Source organism: Cervus canadensis, chromosome 16, assembly GCF_019320065.1.
Source record: "Cervus canadensis isolate Bull #8, Minnesota chromosome 16, ASM1932006v1, whole genome shotgun sequence".
NCBI classification, from domain to species: Eukaryota; Metazoa; Chordata; class Mammalia; order Artiodactyla; family Cervidae; genus Cervus; species Cervus canadensis.
Genome location: NC_057401.1, coordinates 37,359,468 through 37,375,107, shown reverse-complemented (window position 1 = coordinate 37,375,107; position 15,640 = coordinate 37,359,468). Strand labels below are relative to the sequence as shown.

The 15,640-nt window shown below is 42.8% G+C and overlaps 1 protein-coding gene across 3 annotated transcripts in view; it reads left to right on the top strand.

The window, feature by feature from the left end:
- The window catches only part of TTC23L (tetratricopeptide repeat domain 23 like), an 86,055-nt gene that overhangs the window by 33,187 nt on the left and 37,228 nt on the right, over positions 1–15,640 (top strand). For all 3 annotated transcript variants that reach the window (XM_043488754.1, XM_043488755.1, XM_043488756.1), the window contains exons 5-8: positions 2,229–2,385; positions 3,745–3,870; positions 6,494–6,671; positions 15,507–15,615. In XM_043488754.1, the coding sequence (XP_043344689.1) occupies positions 2,229–2,385; positions 3,745–3,870; positions 6,494–6,671; positions 15,507–15,615 (570 nt within the window). The remainder of the gene's footprint in view (positions 1–2,228; positions 2,386–3,744; positions 3,871–6,493; positions 6,672–15,506; positions 15,616–15,640) is intronic.

The window sequence follows — 15,640 nt, the reverse complement described above, 5'->3', positions numbered from 1 at the left end:
ACACACACACACACACACACACACACACACACACACACACACACACACACTTTCTGTCTTTTTGGCCTCAGGCTGTTGCCTCCTAGTGGAAACCCTTTCTCATTCTTCTCCATCAGTCACACACACACACACACACACTTTCTTTTTGGCCTCAGGCTGTTGCCTCCTAGTGGAAACCCTTTCTCATTCTTCTCCATCAGTCACACACACACACACACACACACACTTTCTGTTTTTTTGGCCTCAGGCTGTTGCCTCCTAGTGGAAACCCTTTCTCATTCTTCTCCATCAGTCAGAACCTACCTACTCTTCAGGAAGGAGAAGAGTCCCACTTCCTGCATAAAGACTTTATTAACTCACTGTTTCTCTAAGTGTGGTCCTCAGAGAGCCTATATCAGTATCACCTAAGATAGCTGTTATAAATCTGAGCCCTTGGTTCTCCCCTTAGAACTTGTGAACTGTAACTACTGGAGGCCCAGGACTCTGCACTGTAACAGGTGCTTTTGATGCAATTTGAGGACCCCTGTCATCTGGTAACTTGAGATCCATTTTTCTCTTCCATTTGAGACCTACAGAAAGGGCATTTCTGAGTGTTCTAACAAAGATTCTTGGCTTCTGGGTCCCTTTTAGGGCTCTTTCAGATAAACCGTGTTCTCATTGTTGCAATTCATTAAGAAGGACCTACACATTTGGAACATATGAGGGCTTTAGGCTTCCAAAGCAAGTCCTTTAAATCACCTCTAATGCTGCTGACTGCACTGTGCTGTGAAGGCAGCTCCAAAGGCCAGTGCTGGGTGCTGTGCTTAGGAGCTCAGTCATGTCCGACTCTCTGCGACACCACGGACTGTAGCCCGCCAGGCTCTTCTGTCCATGGAGATTCTCCAAGGAAGATTCTGCAAGTACTGGAGTGTGTTGCCATGTCCTCCTCCAGGGGAATCTTCCCGACCCAGGGATAGAACCCAGGTCTCCTGCATTGCAGGCGGATTCTTTACCCTCTGCGTCACCAGGGAATCCTAAGAATACTGGAGTGGGTAGCCTATCCCTTCTCCAGGGGAGCTTCCCAACCCAGGAATCAAACTGGGGTCTCCTGCATTGCAGGCAGATTCTTTACCAACTCAGCTATCAGGGAAGCCCCCCATGGGCCAGAGGGAGAGCAAACTGGGGGCTGGGGTGGGAGGGGCAAGTCAAAAGCACAGCGGGCCTCCTTCTGTGGCAGGGTGATATGTTTCCTAGACCTCGGGTCTGCGGGGAGGAGAGCTGTGCCAGCCACGGGTGGTCCTCAGGAGGGCAGAGGAGAAGGCTTCGGTGTTCCCTGCTGGCCTTACTCTTTTCTCCAGGGTTCCCCTTATCCATCAGAGATCACTGGACATGAGCTGGGGGGAAAGATGAGGAAATAGTTCTATAACCTGAACACTCCCAAGTCTCCCTCTGTTAACTGGACTAATTCCAGTTCAAATAAGTGCCTCAGGAACATCAGCCTTTAGTTAGAAAACAAGGGGAAACACGCCCCATGTTCTGTCTTGTGGGGTGTTGGCATCCCTTTTGTCTTCTTTCTCTAGAGAGGGGCCTCACTGCATTAGAAATTAGATCCTGTGTGTGTGACCAATTAGTATCAACAACTTCATCTTGGATTGAAAAAAAAAATCCCCAGATGGAAGTAATTGTATTCATAAGCCCCTGTCTTTATAGAATCCCTTATCCAGCAAGCTCAAAGCATGCACTCTGTGGCATAACCCAGTTCATTTCTGGACTGTCTCCATGTGTTTGGTAAAAGGGCAGCTGCTGTAATTTTGTTGTCATTTCACATTTGGGGGATGGAGAAGCTCTGTGGGTTGAAAAAGTCACATGGCATTAGCAAGAGATTGAGACCGGGATCCTCAGCTTCCTTTGCTGTCTCCATCACTCCATCAGTGATGTCCAAATAGAGTCCGTCGATGAATGCCAGGATAGCTGCATAAGAAACACTTGTGCAGTTAATTTCAAATATAGAGTCCTGGACACCCTTCCTCTAGAGATCCCAACTCAACAGGTCTAGGGAGGGGGTGGCCAGGAGCCTTATTCCTTACAAGCCTTCTAGATGATTCTAATGCACTGCAGTTTGGGGAACCAGTACTAAAGACTGTACTGACAACCACACTGCCCACCTTAGCCCCTCCCAGGAATGTCTTTGACTGAAACGTGCCTTCTTGATGTTTTCCTTCTTGCCCTCCACCCTCCAACTCTCCCAGGCCTTCCAGCTCAGGCCAAGAAACATGCCGAGTCCGCCAAGAACGTCCTGCTGACCTGGAAGGGAACCACAACCTCAGACAAGGAGGAAAAGCAAATTCTGGAGACTCTGGTCATGCTCTACTACACTCTGGGGGTGGCCTGCCTCCTGCAGAACCAATATCCTTTCCTTCCCAGCAGGATCTGGGTATCAGGGCCAGGGGCCATCCATGCCAGATGAGTCATCTCACACAGGGTGGGAGGTGGAACCGAGGCCTCGTAGCTCCATTCCAACGTCCGGGCCCTCCATGAGCCTCCACTCAAAAAGTCCGTCTAGAAAGTACAAATGTTCCTCCTGCGTCTATTCACATGAGCTCTGAGTTGAGCCATGGGAGGGTTCTCACTGGGGACACACCTCCTGGGCACCTGAAAGTTTGGGGAGCCTGTCTTGTGCTTCATTGAGCCCTGAAGACAGGCAGTGTTAGCAGTAAGGAGGTGGGTGATAATGGCAGTGGCCATGTAGGAAGATGGAGGATAGATGGTAATTTGAAGCACTGTTTTTCAGAGTAGGCTACATATCCTCGTCCCCTGAGGAGCTTTAAGAATGATTGCTATTTGGGTCCCACCCCCGAGAGTTTGACTTAGTAGACCCCAGGTGCATCTGTTCCCTGAGATTTTTTTAAAAGCCCCAGGTGACTTGTAACACACAGCCAAAAACATCTGATTTAATGTACACTTGATGGTTTTAGTTTTTCTAAAATGCTATTGAGAACATTGCCCATGAAGCCGAAGGCCAAGCAAAATAGACCAGAGAAATAGTTTTCTGTATTTCAAGGGAGAACAGTTAAAAATGCCTCTCCTCCAAAAGCTTGTGATTTTGACAGCCTGTGGGTACTATCTCTTCTTGAAAACTAAGGGGTCTTTCATGTTCATGAATAATCATAAACCCTCTTTGACCTTCTCTCTACACATCCCCCCTCTACATTTTTGGTCCTGGTACTCAGCTTGCAAAATCTGATACACTTCCTTCCTCTCTTATGCTGTTCGCCAGAGGGCTATTGAGAATGCGGGAAATGGAAGGATATTGGGAATTAAGGGGATTTTCTTTCCTGCTGTTTGCCTCTCGCCAAAAAGCTGCTCTGCTTGGACTTTCTAAATGACCCAGAAAGTCCCTTTCAGCAAAATTAGTTCCTCTCTTTTGCCATTCACAGAGACCAACTTGGGAAAAAATGAATAATTGTCACGCAGTAGATGCCTCTAAGGAAATCCGTGTAATTCACAGTTTCCGTTTACTCCCAGTGCTTGCCACACATCCTAGCCCTGGACTCCTGCAACACCACAAGACACCCAGGGTCCCGTTCCTTTTCTGAAGAATCCTCCCTTCTTGACAACACATATAGATGAAAAATAGAGAACAGAGGGAAGTGTGTGTTTCCAGATAGTGTTTCATTTTCCCAAGGGCCCCTTTTGTTTGTTCACCAACTCTGCCCTGGTCGGTGGGGGCGTTTGCATACCTGGCACTTTCCTTGACTGTTTCACTGGCAGAGAGGCGTATTTCAACCTGCAGAAGTCAGAGAGAAACATGAAGGAGCTGAGGAAATCATATAAGGGAAGCACTTGTGGGTTACAGGTCTCAGAGAACGATCTAAGAATCGCTTTGGGCAGGTGAGATCTGGGCTTAGAGAAGCTTGCATTTTTATGACTTTTGTTCTTGTTCAGTCACTAAGCCTTGTCTGACTGTTTGCAACCCCATGAACTGCAACTCACCGGGCTCCTCTGTCCTTCACTATCTCCTGAGGCTGCTAAGTCGCTTCAGTCGTGTCCGACCCTGTGCGACCCCATAGACAGCGGCCAACCAGGCTCCCCCGTACCTGGGATTCTCCAGGCAAGAATACTAGAGTGGGTTGCCATCTCCTTCTCCAGTGCATGAGAGTGAAAAGTGAAAGTGACATCACTCAGTTGTGTTCGACTCTTAGCGACCCCATGGACTGTAGCCTACCAGGCTCCTCCATCCATGGGATTTTCCAGGCAAGAATACTGGGATGGGTTGCCATTTCCTTCTCCTCGCTATCTCCTGGAGTTTGCTCAAATTCATGTCCATCAAATCGGGGATGGCATCCAACCATATCGTCCTCTGTCACCCCCTTCTCCTCCTGCCTTTAATCTTTACCAGCATCAGGGTCTTTTCCAATGAATCAGATCTTCACATCAGGCAGCCAAAGTAATGGAGCTTTAGCTTCAGCATCAGTCCTTCCAATGAATATTCATTCTTATGACTAAGGCCCGGAATTACATGATTGTCCTGTACTCTGTATGTAAGGGGAGAAAAATATTTAGAGCAAAAGAACCAGAGACTCAAATAATAGTAAAAGAGGCTCATGTTTACCAAATGCATACTCCATGTTCTAAGTTTTCTTAGAACATGCTCTTTCCCATTTAATCCTCATAGCCACCCCTGAGGTAGCTGGTGCAATTACTTATCTCATTAGAAAGAGGGCAAAGAGAATGAGCTGAGGATAAAGAAACTATCCAAGGAGATAAGCTTTAAATATTGGATTGGAACTTGATCTGAACTTAGACTCTTAGCCCTTCCTTGTGCTGCCTCTCCTACTTACTCTAAAATTATTTTTTTTTCTGAATTGCCACCTACTTTTGTCATTAAGTGGTCTTCCCTCATAGCTCAGTTGGTAAAGAATCCATCTGTAATGCAGGAGACCCCGGTTTGACTACTGGGTTGGGAAGATCCACTGGAGAAGGGATAGGTTACCCACTCCAGTATTTTTGGGCTTCCCTTGTGGCTCAGCTGGTTAAGAATCTGCCTGCAATGCAGGATACCTGGGTTTAATCCCTGGGTTGGGAAGATCCCCCAGAGAAGGGAAAGGCTACCCACTCCAGTATTCTGGCCTGGAGAATTCCATGGACTGTATACTTCATGGGATCGCAGAGTCTGACACGACTGAGCAATGTTCACTTTCACTTTGTCATTAAATATGACAACTTAAATGATAAAGAAGAAACACTTAATGAGAGCAATATATTGAAGGTCCTTGAGTTATTCATAGCACATGCATTTTTAAGGAAAGTTGTATTCCATATGGAAACAAAGTTCATGGAATTTGTTCAAGCCAGAATGAGACTTAACTGTTTTACAGTTAGGGATCCTCTGAGAATCAGAATATTTAGATATGATATAATGGGCCCATCAGATTATCAGAAAAAAAAAGAATAATAAAAGGTTTACTGTTCCCTAGATTTTTCAAATATCTTCACATCCTTGAAAACAATCTGTTTCCAGAACTGTAAGCACTTGGCATGGTAGGGTAGATGATGGAATGGTAAGTAAATGAAATACATGAGTCATACTTGCCTCCTCTAAACAGCTATGAATCTAGTAGTCAAATAGGAAATGGTGGGGAGATATTCGAATGTCCAGAGTCAAATCAGAAATGATTCTTAAGTCCACAGGCCCATGAGTTAGAGTCCAGTGACCGTCTACTGCTGTCACATGGGGCAGTGACTTGGATTTTTGTGCTTATGTGAAAGATAGCCTTGTTCCTCTTTCAGAATAACTTTGAGTGTATATTTCATTCGTCCATTCCACACACTTGACCTGTTTTGTACCTGCACTGTTCTAAGTGTTGGAATGTTTACAAAAGTATAACTACATTCTCGACACTGTTCTAAGTGCTTTACATGTATACATGTCAGGATCATATTTTAAGTACAGTTTTATAACTGTTTTTTGAACTTAGCACATTTAAAATTTTTCATGTCTAAAGTATTTTATTGTGTGATGTGCCCTGATTTATTTACTCATCCCCCTTTTGGTGGGGGGATACTTAGACATTGTTTTCTCTATCCTTTGTTATTTTTAACTGAGGAAGAATAAACTAAACTAGCTCAAACAAAACAAAGGAAAACCCCTGATTTAGCCTAAGAGAGAAGGAATCAGAGGTAATAAAATTTTATCTTGATTTTAGAAAGTCTTTGTTATGGGGTAAATTATCCCATCTTATGAACTGCCGGACGCCATTTTTTCCATATGCTTTTTTATAAAATTAGCCTAGCATGATGTATTAATGGGTTTGATGGAATGGTAGTCAGTGAAATCTGGTGGGCAAAATGCTGGTTAATAGGGGTGTGCTTACAGCAAGACTGGACTTTGGGCCACCACACAGATGATCAGCCTGTGAAGGCCAAATTGTTCGGTTCTTAGAATCAGTTCCTTCTGTGTCTGCAGAGCAAGTCACCTTGCTCTGACTTTCCACCCTTGTCCCTTTTCTTCCAGAGCCTCCTTGGCCAACTGCAGGTTAAACCTTGCACTGATATACTTTGAAAAGGTGGTTGACAACGTTATTGCCAATAAGGGTGACAATACGTCAGATCTGGTCAGCCTTTACCAGGAAATGGCTCAGATCGAGCAGCTGAGGAGGAACCACGAGCACGCCATCCAGTACTTGCACCAGGTGGGTGGGCTGGCTGAAGTCCAGGCCAGGAGGCTTTGTTTGACCGCAGGCCTGGTTCCCAGAAGGGAAGAACGGGGTGGGATCAATTTTCCTCCAGATCCACACAAGAGACCTTCCTCAAACTCTGGATAGGGAACACAGGCTCATGGTGGGCCTGTCTGCCCATCAGGTGTGACCTGATTTAACACAGCATTTCCCCTCCTGGCTTCCCTCACCTCTGTCTGTGCCAGGAAGAGGGAGCTGAGGGAAAAAGCCAGAGGGGCAACTGAGTTCATGTCTTTAACAAACACAAAGGGCTTCTAAAATGAAAATTTGTAATATTTTGGTGTAATGCTCTCATTTATCCTATAAACTAGTCTAGCTGGTTGAATTTCCAAATCTAAGGCTCAACCACCAAGATGGTGTTTTGCTTGGAGGTAACTAATTTGGCAGATACTGAGAGGAAAATGAAACAAGATGTACAAAGGAATGTTGAGTCTATCATAATTTAAACAGTGTAGGGCACTTTATGAATCAGGTACTTAAAGCTTTCCTCGAAACTGCTGGGTAAATTCACGTTTTCTCTCCTCAAAGAAGAACCGTGCCCATGGCTTCAGGTATCTCCCATGACCAAGATCAGATCATAGTACTGGATTTCCTATTTTGCAAAAAGAAAAAGTGCACTGCGCTCAAACATTACATGTGACAGCAGTCTGCTAGTGAAGAAAAGGCATTGCCTGGGCTTCCCTGGTGGCTCTGAGGTTAAAGCGTCTACCTCCAATGTGGGAGACCCGGGTTCGATCCCTGGGGTTGGGAAGATCCCCTGGAGAAGGAAATGGTAACTCACCCCAGTATTCTTTCCTGGAGAATCCCATGGACGGAGGAGCCTGGTAGGCTACAGTCCACGGGGTCACAAAGAGTCGGACACGACTGAGCGACTTCACTTTTCACTTTCACGTTCACAATCCAGAAATCCCAGGTTATTGACATCACAATGGAGAGATGTATGGGAATGCTGCCTCGAAGGCAGGGAGTCCACAATTTATGGAGAAAGCCTGGCTGGTGTGTCCCAGACTCCCTTAAAGCAGTAGTCCAGTTTATAATGAATAAAACAGTACATAATCAAAATAATAGGTCAAAGCAAAAATAGCTCAAGCAAAAATAATAGTTCAAATGTATGGAATGCTTTTACCATGTGCACATGAGGCTTTATTAGTTCATTTATTTCATGAAATAAGCATATGAAGTAAGCACCATTATTTATTTTTTATCTTGTGTTAAGCATGAGGAAACTGAAGCGCAAAGAACTATAGCTAATTCACTGGAAATTGTGTAGCTAACAGGTTGGGGGGTGGTGGGCATGGATTTGAACTCAGAAGATTTGACCCCACAGCCTCTACTCATAACGACTCTGCACTGGGTCTTAGCTCTAAAGTGTTGTCTAAAGTGTTATTTGGAGCTCCTTGAAATACCTCACGGTGTTTGGCCTATGAAGTATGAAGTGCAGGTGGCTCTTTTCTTGCTGGTGGGTAGTGAGCTGAATGCTTTCTGTCTTCTTTCTTTTTCCAAAGTGTTATTCCTTCCATTTTAGTTCAGATAATAAAAGCTGTATTTCTCTAATGCTTACAATGTTTAGTGATACTGTTGCAGGAAGGGGGACCCCTTCCAGGGCCCGAAACTGGGCTGTCTAACACTCGGAAATGAATTGTCCGAGGAGACACATGCTGACAAAGCAAGAGATTTTATTGGGAAAGGGCACCCAGGTGGAGAGCTAAGGGAACCCAGGAGAACTGCTCTGCCACGTGGCTCTCAGTCTTGGGTTTTATGGTGATGGGATTCGTTTCCGGGTAGTCTTTGGCCAATCATTCTAATTCAGAGTCTTTCCTGGTGGCGCACGCATCGCTCAGCCAAGATGGATGCTAGCAAGAGGGATTCTGGGAAGTGGATAGACACGCGGTGTTTCCTTTTGACCTTTCCCGAACTCTTCCGGTTGGTGGTGGCTTATTAGTTCCGTATTCCTTATCAGGATCTCCTGTCATAAAACAACTCATGCAAATGGTTACTATGGTGCCTGGCCAGGGTGGGCGGTTTCAATCAGTGTGCCTCCCCTAACAACTCCCCCTGAGAGACTTCATACTCAAGATCCTTCTTGGGAATTGGGGTGGAGGTCTCTTTCTTCTGTAACTTCTTCCTGCTGTGCCTGGGTGTAGGCCTGCCTAGCAGAGCAGAAGTCTCTCTATACCTGACCTAAGTTGGGGTGTTTTATATCTGAAACCAGCTTTTACTCTTGTAATAACAGCAACTTAGTTTGAAACTGTCAGCGCCTCTCAGAGGTAAAATAGACAGGGGCCAAACAGGAGACCTAACAGGATGGTCATCACTGGTCCCCAGAAACAGGAGGCACTGCTGGGATGATTGGCTGGTGGTCAAGCAACAGAGCTGTGTTCTAAGAATCTTATGTTTAGTCTGAAGTTACCATCTTCCACCTGGGTGGGGGCTCTAGTTCTGTAGAACTCAAAAGACATTGTTATGCATATTTTTTTTTTGAGTAGGAGCCAGGACCCGTCTCAAGGCTGTACCACCATTTGATTGTTTCCCCTCTGTTTCTGTATTTTTTCCCTTCTCTGATTGGCAATTGTTTGAATCTACCCTTTGGAACTCAGGGAAGGTCAAGGAGGCTGAATAAAGCCTATATTTTACAGTACAGCAGATCTGTACTCCAGAGTTGCCACCCCGCAGAGTCCTGTTCAGTTTTATTTAGGGAACAGGGCAACTATGACTGTGATAACTTTTTGTCAAAATGGGGCATAGGACCGCCTCAGCTTGGAGAAGAGACACTGAATTGGAAGTATTCCTGAGTTCCAAGTCTTAGATCTGAGCCTTGTATGATTAAAATCTCAATCCCTTGGTCTGCCATTTTGTTGTAACATACCCAGTTAGTAGTAGCTAGAGAAGGGATAACTGGAGTTTTAATAGACAAAGTAAATCTCTTTCTTTTAGAAGAATAGACCTGAAATCCAGTCTGGACCTGGCACTTCAGGGAGACTTGTAGCCAGGTGGCCAGTTGCCTAGTTTTATAAAAAGTAAGGTAGAAGTTACTAGCTTCCAGCAAACATTGTTTTGAGAATGGTGGCCTCTAAGCCTGACACGACTCAGAAAACTCAAGTGTTTAGCAATACAATGTCTAATCTGAAATTACACCCATAGTAACACCTGGTTATTTCCCAGGATGTCTGAACCATAGCTGAGTACTCTATTTTGACTTTTAATTGTAAAATTTTTTCTTTAATAGCCAAAGCAGATGGCACCATTAATGATGTCAGTGTTTCTCTAGGTATGAGAAGATGCAAGAATTGGGACTCATAAAATCTCTTGAAAAGATCTAACTATCTGAAGGCCTGTTCTGCCAGTTTTTCCCAGAGCACGGAACACCTCATTCTTGATCTTCACCCTGAACTCCTTTCAGGGCCGTTGAAAGTCAGCAGTTGCAGTGGCCATGATAGAATCGCTGTAGATGTAGATGGCAAGTGTCAATCTTCAGTTGGCAAAGCCCCTTTTTGCTCACAAACTTGACCACGACTTTGAGGGGGGCATTTCATGACCATTTTATCCCATGGTGCTGAGAATGTCCATTCTCAGGTTTGGCAAAGATTTTGTCGACCGGCCTCTCAATGTGCTGTTACTGGATTAGGCCATAAAACAGTATCTAAAATTCTCTGGACCACCTGTCTTACTAGCCTCTTGGTCCAGGAAAACATTCCCTCTTGTTGCTTTTTCTCATATCTAGAGTTACACTGTCATCATCATCGATTTCATAAGGAACTATATATTATTCTATCAGAGGCCTCAGTCACACATTTGGCACTGTAAGAAATAGCAATTCTGTAAAACAGGTGAAATACAAAGAACATAGCCAGCAGTATTAGTAAAGTCACAAGTAAGACCTAAGAGCTTCTGTAAGATGTAGCCCAGTATATCTCAGGTCGTCTGACTTAGTCTACTCTGTACGAATCTTTATCTTTCAGGGAAATTATACATTGGCACCACCATCTATAAGGCACACAGCCCAGTTTTCTAGTGTTACTAGACTGATTATCTTTAGTATGATTTAATTGTTTTTAACACAGAGGAGACTTTAAACCTGAATTACCATAGCCTAGTGTTATCTATATAAATCTATCTCATAATTGTGGGAGATTTCTTTTTCTTTTGTTAAAACTTTTTTTGTTGCTCTGATTGAGCTTGAGGAATAGAAAAAGGCTCAAATTTATAGCCAGAGTCAGAGTAGGCATTATTAATTGGCCCAGTGAGGGGATCCCGTCTGGTAGTATCATAGTAACCTGAATATGACTATAATTTTTCCAAGTAAATTTCCTCAGGGCCAACCAGTTAGAGTCTTGTAGTAGAGAAATTTACCAAGGTAACCCAGAGCTAGACACAGATAATTGGCCACAAACCCAAAAATTGGATTGATTTTTAAAACTAGCATAGTATCAGGCCTATGATAGAAAAGCATTTGATTTATATACAAAGGTCTAAGAAGTCAAGAGAACACTATAAACGATCATACGAATCAGGTCCAGTATCTTGGACAAGCTGTCTACCTCTGATGTCGTTGTCTTCTCATCCTGGTGTACTGTACTTTTTCTTGTTTGAGCATCATTTTAAGGTGAGATCAGGTCAGCTGTCTTCTCTATAGACCAGTCCAGTGTAGAGGCCTTTGGAAGTGGGAATTAATCTAAGAGTTAATTTCCCTTCAGTTTTATTGTGTATGAGCTAGTTAAGAGTACCTGATAAAAAGTCTTTCCATCCAGGTTGGAGACAGTCTCTTAAATTATGTCTTTTTCTAGTCCTGGTTGTAGGTCATGAGGCATCTGATTTTCGTCCAAAGATAGATTACTGAGATAAGCTTTAGAAACAAACTTTCACATTAATATCACATAACAGAATTGATCATAGACTTTTTATTTTGCTGAAACACTTATAGGATCTCAGACTGAATTTTTAATATAAAACAGGACTGGGAAACTCAAAGGCTTATCACAGATTTTGTCTAACAAATCTAGGTGAACTCTTTTTTTTTTAAGGTCTCAAAAATTCCTTGAGATTTTTGTACCTGTTAGTGAGATAACTTTTTTAGCTCATTTGATAAACTTACTGGAAACTTAAGAGTTTTAAATTTCTGGAGGAGTCAGATAGAGAGAAAGTATAATTGTCTTGTTTATAACGTGTAATTTTACCAAATTATTTTTATAATTAGTTTAAGGGAAGGTTTTTTCTATTCCCAGAAAACACACAATTTAAACCTGTACTTTCTTAGATAGAAACCATAAAAGTTATAAGCATATTCGCTGGTTCATTCAGTCCTTTGTTAACTTTTGTGAAGTCATCAGGTTTTTCATCAGAATACCAAGACATATCAAAGTGTTAAGAACTCTATATAATTTCTAGGATATCTGTATTAGTAACTTTTTATACATTATAACATGAGCGGATTTATTACTCATTTGATAATCTTTTTCATGTAATTTAACCAACCAAATAAACAGTTTAATATCTCTCTTTGGGATGTTTCAGGGGCCCTCTGAAACACCCCAAAGTTAGCTAGATGTCAAAGAAACTTCAAAAGAATTCGATTCAGGAAGTTTTATCGAAAAGATCAATTAAAAGCTTTAGAACATTTGGTCAGATTCAGTCAATGTTGATGGGTGTATCATTTAGCTTGTAGGTATGTCACAATGGGTGCAAATACCAAGGCTCAAGGTCTAGTGAAAGTCAGCTCTGCCATCTTGGACCTAATTGGCTCTAACCAGTTTTCTTATGACCGTGTCATTTTTAACAAAATCTATTTATTTAACTAATTGTAATCTAATTTTAGAAAATCTTGATCATGCATAACTCTTTTTAGTATTTTTTTACTCTTTTTTTTTTACTGAAAGCACACTTCCTGCTTTCCTTTAGCAACCAAGAGCTAACTTTTATATTAGCATTTTATAGATTGGTGAGCATAAATACCAGTGATAATTTCTAAAACCCTTGCTTTTTTAAAACATTTTAGGATGGCATCAAACATTATTTATTTATAGTCCCAAATCTCTTTAGTTTTTCTGTAAAAGGAAATCAGTGTTTAGTAGTAAATGTTTCAAAGTCTTATTTCATTTGGAAATGACCCAATTATTTAATAGACTTTCAATACTTAGTTTAGCACAACCCTTAGAAATTCAAGTTACACCAATCTGGGGAGACTATTGTAGACAGATATTTTTAAAGAATAATTATTCTTAATAGAGTTTATATATAAACTCATACCTCATTTACATTTTTTAGAAGTTTTTTCACTCGACGTAATTTCTCTGTTGACAAACTTGTAATAGGTATAATATTTAACTTATATTAAACCTAGGTACAATGAAAATATTCTACTTAATTACTCTAAGACATGTCTGTATTAGATAGGTCAACAAAAAACATTAATATCAGGTATTTAATACTGAATATTTCCCAGTTCACCTGAACCTGGAATTTATTGTTTAATTTAGAATTATTTGATTTGTAAGCGCTTACCTTTTTAAAGCCAATTAAATAGAGCTCATTTACAAATTAACCTAAAAAATATTACCCAGAGACAAAAACATACCAAGACATATTTAGACAGACACACTGCAAGATCTAGCTTCATTTTCTAAGTTTGGTCATGAATTAGATATTACAATATAAAATTTACTAGTTTATAAAAAAAGCTGAAATAAATAACATTTTTAAAGGCTTTTTTCTTTTTTTTTTCTCAGTCTCAGGAGTTAGAGATGGTCTAGATAAGTGTTCCTGAGAGCCCTGGTCTCAAGGCACAGGGAAAGAAAATCAAGCTCTAACAAAATGATGGCAGGTCTAAATGGTAGCCAAACAAAGCAAAATGGCCATCACAAATCACAACACAGAACAGAGTTAAAACACACACATATAAACCTGGCAGTCCTCATCAGACACTCTCTTAAATACAAGAATACAGTCTCTCAGAAAACCTTTTATGGAGACACAAAACTTCAGATGTCTTCAAAGATTTCAAAAGGAGGAAAGGAAGCCAGGTTGAAAGAAGGGGGAGGAGGCGGGAAAGGGGGGCAAAAGGGTGGCCTTACAGACGTCTCCTGCCACCTGCAGACACCCAGGCGTTACGGGACTTTTCCCTGGGCTTCCAGAAAAGGGAGGACTGGAACTCGGCCCTGCCAGAAACCAGACCAGAAAATTCGAGTTCTCTGCCAAGAGGAGGTGATCAGTCTCCAATCCTCAGCTCAAGCTGAGGCCCTTCGACCAGATTCCTGCGTCCAGGACCAGGGGACTAGAAAAACGGGAAGGATAGGAAGGGCTAAGGAGAGGAAAGAGAGAGGGAAGGGGAGGGAGGTCAATAAAGTCTCTTGTTTCTTACTGGTCGGGGCACTCTGGCCAGTTGTCCGCATCAGGAGGAGACCAGGGACAAAAGGGTCCCAGTTGCGGCCACTGGGTCTGGTCCATTGGCAGGTAAGCTGGCCCCTGAGTACCCCGAGTGGTCAGGATGTCAATCTCAGCGAAGAAGATGTCCCTTCGTGGTCGCCATTTGTTGCAGGAAGGGGGACCCCTTCCAGGGCCCGAAACTGGGCTCCTGTCTAACACTCGGAAATGAATTGTCCGAGGAGACACATGCTGACAAAGCAAGAGATTTTATTGGGAAAAGGCACCCAGGTGGAGAGCAGTAGCTAAGGGAACCCAGGAGAACTGCTCTGCCACGTGGCCCTCAGTCTTGGGTTTTATGGTGATGGGATTCGTTTCCGGGTAGTCTTTGGCCAATCATTCTAATTCAGAGTCTTTCCTGGTGGCGCACGCATCGCTCAGCCAAGATGGATGCTAGCAAGAGGGATTCTGGGAAGTGGACAGACAGGGTGTCTCCTTTTGACCTTTCCCGAACTCTTCCGGCTGGTGGTGGCTTATTAGTTCCGTATTCCTTATCAGGATCTCCTGTCATAAAACAACTCATGCAAATGGTTACTATGGTGCCTGGCCAGGGTGGGCGGTTTCAATCAGTGTGCCTCCCCTAACAATACCTAAACACTATATACATATTCATTTAATCTTTACAACTGTTTGTGACAAATACAATTTTTGTCAGCCCTGTTTTTATATTCAAATAAATTATAGTGACTTCTCTTATGTTACAGTAAATGGCTGAGCTAAGATGGGAACCCAGGCAGTTGGGCTCTGGGATTCATGCTTTACTAGACTTTTTTTTTTTTGGATACTGAACCTTTGAGAGGTTGAGCTAAAGCTATAATTTTGCTTTTGTGATGAAACATTAATAAAAAGTAACAATTTATTTAGAACCTACCATGTGAAGGTTGCTGTGCCCAGTGCTTTGCACGCATCATCTCATTTAACCTTTCCCACGCCCTAATCAGGGCTTTCCTTGTGACTCAGCTAGTAAAGAATGTGCCTGCAATGCCAGAGACCTGGGTTCAGTCCCTGGGTTAGGAAGATCCCCTGGAGAAGGGAAAGGCTACCCACTCCAGTACTCTGACCTGGAGAATTCCATGGACTGTTAGTCCATGGGGTCACAAAGAGTCAGACACAGCTGAGCAACTTTCACTTTCAAACCCTAATCAATGGGAAATATATATTCTTTCTATGTATGAAGGTAAAATTACTTGCTCAAGAATCACAGAGAGGAAGTAGCAGATCTGGGACTCAAACTCCTCTCTCAGGTAGGTAACTCCATGATTAAATAAACATCGGCCGTCAATCAGCTATCACTTCTGTGGGAGCTACTATAAAATCCACAGTGAAACATTGCCATTTGGGTACTTAACCTTCTCACAATTTTCTGTATTCCAGGCCCATTCTATCTGTGTCTCTTTGTACACTGAAGTCAGCCCCCAAGCTGCAGAGGCGAGCGCGTTACTAGCCAAGGCTTATGCCATGTCTGGAGAGGTCCAACACAAGGGTAGGTAGAAGAGGTGATTTTGCAG